The following is a 9,301-nucleotide window of genomic DNA, read 5'->3' as shown; positions in this document are numbered from 1 at the left end:
AATGTGTGTAGGTGTGTGTGTGTGTTTGTATATTTGTGTGAATATGTATGCATGTGGGTGTGTGTGCGAGAGAGACACAGAGACACAGAGAGAGAGAGAGAGAGAGAGAGCATACAAAGATACCTTAACTACAGGAGGGGAGGGAATTCTCAATGAAAGAGGGTTTCAGCTCAGAACACCTAGAAGTGAATCTACATTACACATGTACAAGTGACTGACATATAAGATTGATTACCAGCATCCCAGATATATGTGTCAGGGGATAAATACCCCTAATCCAACCTGTCCGGATGAGGTGTGACATTGGGCCAGCTATACATAGATTTTACTCTCATCAAATCATTTTTTTAAATGTCCTGGGTTGGACCAAGATACAGTTTCCTGACATTGGACAAAGGCTGGTATATTCATTTGCATGTGTGAAAGGGGAAAATTTAGCAACTTCTCCTATCTACCACTTTTGTAACTCTCTTTGTTAAATATACATTTCAAAAATGGTGTCCTTCTGACAAAAAGGTTACTGGTAACACACTATCAGTATGTAACACACTTTAAACTATTTCTCCAAAAGTGAAAATGAATTTTGCAGGGCTATTCAAAGAACAGTTTTGTTAGGTCTTCCAGATGGCTGATAACCCATGTTCAGAAAAAGGCTGGCCAGGGTGAGTGGTGTAGTCTGTGTAAACAGACACACATGGGGTTTTGAAACCGCGTGCCTGTAGTTCTTTAGCACCACACTCAAACTCACAGAGCTAAATGGCTGCACATGGGTTAGAGCCTAAGACCTAGAACTCATTAGCACCATGTTCCAACCAAATTAGTGCCCTTAGCCAGAAAATACTTACAATGATAGCACCCTCAGACTTAGTTGGGTGCTGAGTTCCAAATAGTTGCTGCTAAAAAAAAAAATCTAAGCAATACCCACAAAAAATTCAAACTACCAAGAGGTCCAATTCTTCAACATCTTGTACATCACCAAAGCTGATGGGTAGACAAAGGTCTGTGAGTACGAAGTGGAGGCAGCAGCAAACATTGAAGCTAGATCATCTGTCAAGCATGCAACATTCCAGTTCTCCAGCCCTACTGGGGGGATGCGGTCTGATTCTTTGGAGGATAAAGGTAGGAGTAGGGAGGGGGTTTTCTTGGGAATGAGAGAACATTAGGTGAACATACTATAGCATAATAGTCATTTAAATTACAATGATAGCCCTTTTATCTGAATTTCTTTTAAGTCTAAGCAGGTAAAAGAGCATATCAGAGCAAGATGTAATTCTTCCAAGAAATACTGGGTACCTAAGGGCAATTCCATTCCGCCCTCTGCTTATGGGGAGGCAGAGTCCTAGACAGTCTGACTGTCCTGGGATATATCCATCTGCCAAAAGGAGAATGAGAAGGACAGCTGTCTGTCAGTTAGTTAGAAAAAGGAGGAGGATTTACATAAAGAGGGAGAAAAAGATATCAGCAGAGCTCACCACTCACAAAGACTACAATCTCAAAAACAGCTGAAGCTGAAAGGTGATGATAGGTGGTTGTGCAATTTACAATGGTGGCACCAGTAGATGTTGTCATCTACTTAGTCCAGGACTTCTCTAAATATTTAGTCTTATATTTGTATGAATATAGTTTATGTTTTATTTTTGGTGGTGAGTGTAGGAAGGGAGAGGAGAAAAAGGGTTCATTATGAAAGTGAAAATAGAAAGAAACAGAGTTCAAACTATAGCTCTTACCCCTCAAATTCTTCTTGATCTAAAAAAGGGATGCAATACTATAGCAAACATGGAAAATTTCCATAGATATCTGGACTTCAAAAAAATCCAATTTTTGCTGTCACCAAGTGGGATGAGACAAGCCAGAAGTTAAACTCCAATTAATCTGCTTCATGACCCTGGCTTGTCCTTTTCCTGAGGAAACTCAAGAATGCAAAGGACTTTGAATACATCCTTGTTGAAAAGAGAATGATTAAGATAGGTGAAGAAAGAGAAGATCATTGAGGAGAAATACATAGAAGCAAAAGCACACATACACTCTAACAATATTATGGTAACCTGTTCTCAAAACTGCTTAAAGCCAATGGGGTGTGGGAGACACTATGAAGTTCACAGCAAATGCAGCAACAAAAGTATGAAGCCAGTTAGCTGGACCTGGGACTTCCTGGATAACTTCTCCAGGGTTATCCTGTGGTGATAAAAGTCTGTTGTTGTTGTCGTTGTTGTTGTTTTGAAGTTATGTTGCTTCTTTGGGGGTATCACTATGGGAAAGGGAGAGGGAGGGGGAAATGAGCAATAGCTAAAATGTTATAGAATAGAAAGAATTAAAAAAAAAAAAGCATGAGTGGCTAGATAAGAAACATTCCTGAACTGGGTACAAATCCTCCAAAGTAAACTGGGTCATGATCTTGAGGGTCACTGCATGGTACTCACTTCCCAACAGACACAGGGGTATGGTCTAAGTCTGGACAATTTCCTCCATAATCCTGGGGTGAGCCATCCTATGCCCTGGGAGGGCATAATGGGCAGTCACCTTTTGATAGTTAGAATTGTATAAGAAAGAGAAATATAGAAGAGAAAAATGTAATAGTGGCCAGCACTCAGTCTGATCATCACACATTCCACACAGAGGCCTATGGAACAGTGCAGAGACTGCAAAGTTTAAATCCAGAGGCAGCAGATCAGGAACTTCCAAGATCCCCAGGCTTCCACTAAAGGTGTGAGAAGTCTGAATTTTGAGGAGAAGAGAGGAATATGGGAGGGAATTGACGAACAATAGCTAAAATACAATGGGAAAGCAGTAGTTTACACTATACATCAGAGTTCAAAGAAGTAAAGGATGAACAGATAGATAATGGAGGAGGAATGAAGAAAGAAGGAAGAAATAGAGACAGAGTGGTGCTAAAGAAGGAAGAGACTCGGGAGGAATAAGGAAGCTGGAAAAGGAAGAGGAGGGGCAATGAGTGGAGCAAGGAGAGTTGAAGAGGAGAAAAGGGAAGAGAATTGCGGTAAGGTGAAAGGAGTGAAGGGGAGGGAAGAAAAGGAAGATAAGCAGAAGTAGGGAGGAGGGGAAAGGAAAGAGGGAGGGGGAAAAGGAGACATGCAAAGAGGATGAGAGGTAGGGAGGAATTTGTAGGAGGAGGAAGAGGAAGAGAATGGTAGCACAGAGAAAGCAGAGGAGGAGAAGGTGTAGAAGGAGAGAGAGGGGAGGAGCGGGAAAGGAGGGGGGCAAAGAGGCGAAGAAAAGGGGTAAGGAGAGGGTGTGAGGAAGGGGAGGAAGATGAGGAGGAAGAGAAAAAATCCCACCCTCATCTTGGCATCATCTTGACACACACAAGCTATACCCTTCAATGTGCCTTAATAATATTGTCTCCACATGAAAGGCAGTGGCAGGAGAAGGATGAGGTCATTCCTCCTCCTCATCTCTCCTGCTGAGTTGAAATTCTCATAGACTAGAGAACTGGAAACAATTAAACCAACAATGAATACATTACACTTTCTCTTTTTTTTTTCCAGAAAAAGAAAGGTGAAACTAGACAGTACAAATTTACATAAGACAAGGTATGACGTTAAATGTAGGGTCAAGAAACAGGGAGAATTTTTGGATTTTGCAGTGTTAACTTGGGCACTTGAATTGTCACCACATTTAAAGGGAAGCTGTCATCAAAGTATTGTATTTGCAATCAGGAGAAATATCCCAGGTGACGTGGGGTGAGCCATTTAACTGCCTTGTCTTTTCCTGTAAGATTGCTCATTCTCATTCTGCCATAAGGAGATAAGATACGACTACTTGCATTTATAGGGAGCTCTAAGTTTCCAGAGAACCAGATTAAATTTCAGGAACTATACATTTCTTTTCTGGCATTTTCCTGGGAATGTTTTAGACATGATATGGACAATGACCTCTTGTCCATCTAAATAAAATACAAATAAGAATCTCTGGTGGCTCTTGCAGCTGCTGAGACAATGAGTATGATGTCAGAAGACAAGTGTCATGGCCAGGTGGACACACAAAGAATGGAGAGGGAATGGTCTCCAGAATCAGAAATTAGACCCCAAGCCAGAGTGCAACTTTCCTTTGAGTGATGTAGAAACATCTCTGATAAGCCTGGAGATCTAATATCTTCAGTTTACTCACTGTTGGGAGAAGGAAAAAAAATAGGAATAGGGAACAGGAGAAAAGACAGACAGAAGGAAATGAAAGAGAAAGTGAGACACATATGGTGGCTCATATAGCCCCCATCCTTCAAGTTCCAACCCCTCCCTCCACTTCCCCCACCATGAAAAATGAATGAAACCTAATTATTTTGGTCCCACTCTATATCAGAGATTTTGAGGATGGATACTCTATCGCGGTCTGGGCAGCTTAAACTCTAGGCACTGGTGGGTAGAGAAAGGAGGTTTCCACCTCTGGGGATGGAGGGGAACTGGGTAGCTCATCAAAATCTTTGAATCTTGGGAATTTGGGCACTCCAGGGTTGGGATCCACCCAAGCAGGGCGGTGAGTGGGTGAGACAGAGCTCAGCTGGCGGTGCTCCCTTCTCAGGCGGCTGATTCCATCTAGCAGGATCTTCTGGATTTCCATGATGACTTTCTGAACTTCAATCTGGAAGCTATCACTGAGCCAGCAATAGATGTAAGGGTTGTAGCATGAGCTGCTAATTGCTAGCCAGTGGAGGAAGAAATAGAGACCGTTGTGGCTTGAGATGGATTCACTGGATAGCAGCACCAGGTAGAGGTTGAGGGGAAGCCAGCAGATAGTATAGACAAGCACCACTGTCATCAGCATCTTCAGGGTTTGCTTCTTCTTCCCACGTTGACAGATGTAGGTGTGAATGTTGATGTCATCAACAGCATTATGGATCCACAGCTTCTTGGCAACATGACCGTAGACAACCATCAGCACCATCAATGGCAAGATGAAGAAGAGCAAAAAGGTGCTCAGGTCAAGGTATTTCCATGTGGATTTTGAAGTATATGAGAAACTGGGGACACAGACAGTTTCATCAGTTCTGTTTCTAGGTTAGAAGGGAGACAGAAAAGAGAAACATCAACTTAATTTTTCTTTTCCCTAAGACTCATACCCAGGTGTCATGTAGCAGTTAGGCCTTAAGGAAGAGACGTATTTACCATTTGTGCCTGTGTTAGGCCTGAAGACTAGAGTTATAAAGCAGGGAGCTTTAGGGCTCACCTATTCCAGACCTTTGATGTGACATATAGAGAAAAAATGGGCTTCAAACAGAAAGTAGTATGCCTGACAACCCACTGCCATGAGAGTTCTTGGGTACTCTTAATAAGTTTCAGTTTAGAGAAGTTTATTTTTGTACCCATGTTTTCAAATGTGCTATTCCAGCCCCTATCCCATTCCTATTATTCCATGAGGCTTCCAAGGTCATGGGTTGCTGGAATCCAAACACTGGCCATCCTGTGTTCCTCTTACCCAATCTCCACTTGGTAAAGCTTTTGGTAAATGGCATGTGGTAGAGCAGCACAGGTGCTCACAATCCAGATGAGAATGATGCAAACATTGCCTTGCATTGGAGTAATTCGGGACTTCAGGGGATACAGCATCACCTGGAAGAAAAGGACCCCAGCCCAATTCAATAATTCAAATTAGGGTTACTTATTAGTCATTCATTGATTGACATTATTTTGCAAAGATGTAAAGACTTGGTAGGTGGGTGAGTAATGTGCTTTGGGTACTAGTTCAGTTGACAGATGAGTGGCATTTTGTTTTAGGAAAGAGCAAAGTTGGTTAGTGTAAAGAGAAATATTTCAATGGGAAGATAGGAATCCAAGTGGATTGATTTCAAAGTTTCTGTCTTCAAATAGGGAGTTCAGTGGAAAAAGAGGATGGATGTCCAAAAGTGTGACTTATTTTTTCTTTATCATATATGGATGGATAAGCACTCCACATCCTTCCATCTTTTCTCCCACTTGGTTCCCGTCATGCCCTTTTCCCTTCTCCTTCCTCCCTCCATCTTCTTCCATCTTGATCCCTCCATGGTCACTATTCTCTCCCTCCCTCCCTTCTCCTTCTTTCCCTTCCCCCATCTCATCTCCCATCTTCCTCCATCTCTTATTACTTAGATTTCTCCAAGGCCCGTTCCATCTGGTTCCAGCCACAACCCCTTCAATCTCCATCTATATCCCTCCCACCTCACTTGCTTTCTGGCTCCCTCCCAACTGATTAACAATGTAATAATCCCTCCCAGCTTCTCACCCTCTGCCCCTCACCTCCCTCCATTTAAGTCACTTCCATCCCTCCTCCTAACTCCTTCTTCCTCAAGTCTCTCCATGCCTTCCCACTTCATTTGCTCAGCTGTCACTCACAAACTTCAAGCCCACCTCCCAGACTCAACCCACCATGAACCCTGAAGCCACACCTTCCTCTGACTCATCTTTCCCTCTTTATTCCCTTAGCTGATCCTGCAACGCAGCTAATAAAAAATGTTTTACAAAGGAGAAGGAAGACACTTTTTTATCATTTGCTTATTGACACATCTCTGTTTCCATAGCACCATATCAAAGATGATAGTATTTTTATTACATAAGATTTGATATGGTGAAGGTCTGTATTTCACCATTTTGCAATTAGGCATACATGTTCACATAGATTGTCTCAAGGAACTCAAAGAATATCTTAGATTGTGTTCTTGGCTGCTTCCATCCATCTAGAAGAGGAACCTACCCCTTTGCAAGACCTGAAGAGCCCTGGGAAACACATACCCGATGTAGGTCCAGAGATATAGCAGCCATGGTCATCACAGTTACATAGGCACAAGAGTACTGAGCAAAATGACTGAGGTGGCATGTCATCTTCCCAAACACCAAGGAATTACACAGATAGCGCACCTGTGGAAGAAAGGGCATGGTGAGGCACAAGGACTCAGCCCTGGGTTTTCCCCTTACAAGCTCAAAAACACAAATAGAAGCCTTGCTTCACCAAACTGCTAACATTATTGTCTAAAGAAGCCAAGAAACATTTTCACACTGCAGTTGTCATGCCCTTCCTATCATTTCCCACACAAACAGCCCAGCTTGAAGACACAGACCCCAAATCACAAAAATGTTAGCCACTTTCCATTCTAAACATTGTATTTAAAAGATGGGGGAACTGAGGCTAGGTCTTTGTGACAAAGCTCACATGTCAGTCTAAAGCTCACATGTCAGTCTAAAGCTCACCTGCAACAGGTCCCTGCTGCTTCCCTGGGCAACCTAAGTATCTTAGCTTCTGCCAAGGCAGGAGATGAATTCAGCAACACAAACACAATCATGCCGGTACCCCCACCCCCAAGTTCCAAAACCGTTTACACCATCTTTCAGCCATTCCTGTCTCTACGCACTTCTCAAATCAACCCAACCCGCTTCACCGCTCCTTCCCACCACCAGCTCTCTCTGTTGCAAGTGCACAGTTGTGTTACTGATCTCATGGCCTGAGCCCCGAGTCCCCCTCCTCAGCACCCAGCTTACCATGGTGAAGGGAGAGCTGAGAAAAGCCAGCATCATGTTGGTCACGGAGATGTTGACGACAAAGAGGCCGGTGGCAGTGTGCACCCTCTTGTACTTCATAATCACATGGTTTAAGACCCAATTGCCTAGTATGGCAGCAAATACCACTATGGTGTACCCTATTACTAGCCAGAACTGTATCTGCTCATCCTGGGACACTACCTCCGAAGCCATGGGATCTGACGTGTCAGCCAGGTTGCCCATGTTCGAGATATGCTCAGGCAGCTTATGGATAATGGAGAGCACGCTATCGCGGCCTGAGCTACCAACCGCAGACGCGGCATTAGAAATAGCCTGCAGTACCTGGGAGGCGGTGGAGGTGATCAGGTCATCAAACCCGCTCGGCACGCTCAGAGCTTCAGGGGTTAGCTCGTCCCCATAGCCCATGGTGTTGGGGTTCGGGAAAGCCCCTTGGGGCGATTCTGTTGTCACAGCGTCCAGCTTGACGCCTGTGGAGAACCTCAAGGTCCCTAAGCTACTGGGCCAGGAAGCGCCAGGGGAAGAGAGAGGGAGGGGTGGAGGTCTCCACTGAGCCCTAGGCGAGCGCTGCTCAGCGTCCTGCAGCTGTGAGCAGAGAATGCACTCTCTCAGGTGTGGGGGCGGGGGTGGGTAGGAGGGTAGCGCGGGGGGGGGGGGGGGGTGGGGCAGGAAGGAAAGCAAAAAGACGGGACCGCTGGACCCGCTCGGAGTGGGCAAGTGCGAGGAGCTGAGCAAGGCGGTCGAGCACCGGGCTGGTGAATGCGGCTGGCTCCAAAAGCTCCGCAGCTTGTGGTGCGCAGGCAATGCCGGTTCTGAATTCAGGACAGCAGCCACAAGCGCCCCCCACCCCCCAGCACCGCTCCTCCTTCGCGCAGTCTGGGGTCGTTCCGACTAAATTTCTGTCGCCTTCAATCAGTCAGTGAATCCGTCTGTCTAAGGCCTGCAGGCGCTGCGCTCTGAGCCAGTGAGGGCAGCGCCTTCTGCAGCTACCCTTTATAGAAAGTCTAGGGGCCCGCGAGAGAGCCAATGGGGAGCCGCAGCTGAACCCCCGCCCTGTCCATCCGGGCTGGGGAGCCAAAGGGGTTGGCAAAGTCTTCTCCGCTCCAGTCTCAGGCCCCCTCCTTTCGTAGCTCTTCCTTGGCTCCCCCGCCTCCCTTTTGCTGCAGCTGGAAGCCCAGACTTACGGGATCTTCTCTTGGCAACCCCCATGAGCCGCCTTCTTCACCTCCCTTTTGCCTTGCTCTCCTTTTTTCTTCTGCACCAGTGCCCAAAATACCAGCTAAGAGCTGTGGCGCAGGGAACTCAGAGGGGCGACTACAAGTGGCGACCGGGCAAACAGACCCATGATCTGACTGAAAAGCTGGATGTCTCATTCCGTACCAGCGACCTGGGTGGCCGTCGAAGGAGAGTGGTCGCCAGGAAGGGGCAGCACAAATTTTGGGGTTGTGAAAGGAGACTAAGGCAGGGGTCAGTCAGAGGATCGGGAAGGACACTGTAGAGTCTCTGAGAGCCCAAGTGAGGGTTGCCTGGAAAGGGGTGAACCCAGCCAGCATAATGCTGATGCTTTGCTTTCTCCAACGCGCAGCCACCGGCTTCAAAACCTCATGCAATGAACCTTGGGTTCTGCGTCCAGCCTCCTCGGAAGATACTATAGTTTCTTCCAACACCCAGGAAGTACCACTTTGGGAACTGAATGTAGCAGGTTAGTAGGGAGGCTGAGTACCAGTGCCTAAGGAGGGTTTAGGATTTGGGAAGCTTTTGTAAGTTGATTCTCCCAGAGTCTGATGCTGCAGGAAGAGGGAAATGGAGTTCAATTTTTGGAG

The 9,301-nt window shown here is 45.8% G+C and overlaps 1 protein-coding gene across 1 annotated transcript; it reads right to left on the bottom strand.

The window, feature by feature from the left end:
- Positions 1-4,350: 4,350 nt before the first annotated feature.
- On the bottom strand, positions 4,351-7,969 carry LOC117027300 (probable G-protein coupled receptor 83). The gene is made up of 4 exons (XM_033114899.1): positions 7,461-7,969; positions 6,717-6,842; positions 5,428-5,561; positions 4,351-5,005 (listed from the first exon to the last, which is right to left on the bottom strand). The coding sequence occupies exons 1-4, from the start codon at positions 7,884-7,886 to the stop codon at positions 4,354-4,356; spliced, it is 1,338 nt and encodes a 445-aa protein (XP_032970790.1). The 5' UTR covers positions 7,887-7,969; the 3' UTR covers positions 4,351-4,353.
- Between the last annotated feature and the right edge of the window lie 1,332 nt (positions 7,970-9,301).

Source organism: Rhinolophus ferrumequinum, chromosome X (genome assembly GCF_004115265.2).
Source record: "Rhinolophus ferrumequinum isolate MPI-CBG mRhiFer1 chromosome X, mRhiFer1_v1.p, whole genome shotgun sequence".
In the NCBI taxonomy this organism is placed as follows: domain Eukaryota; kingdom Metazoa; phylum Chordata; class Mammalia; order Chiroptera; family Rhinolophidae; genus Rhinolophus; species Rhinolophus ferrumequinum.
This window is presented reverse-complemented; position numbering and strand designations above follow the sequence as displayed.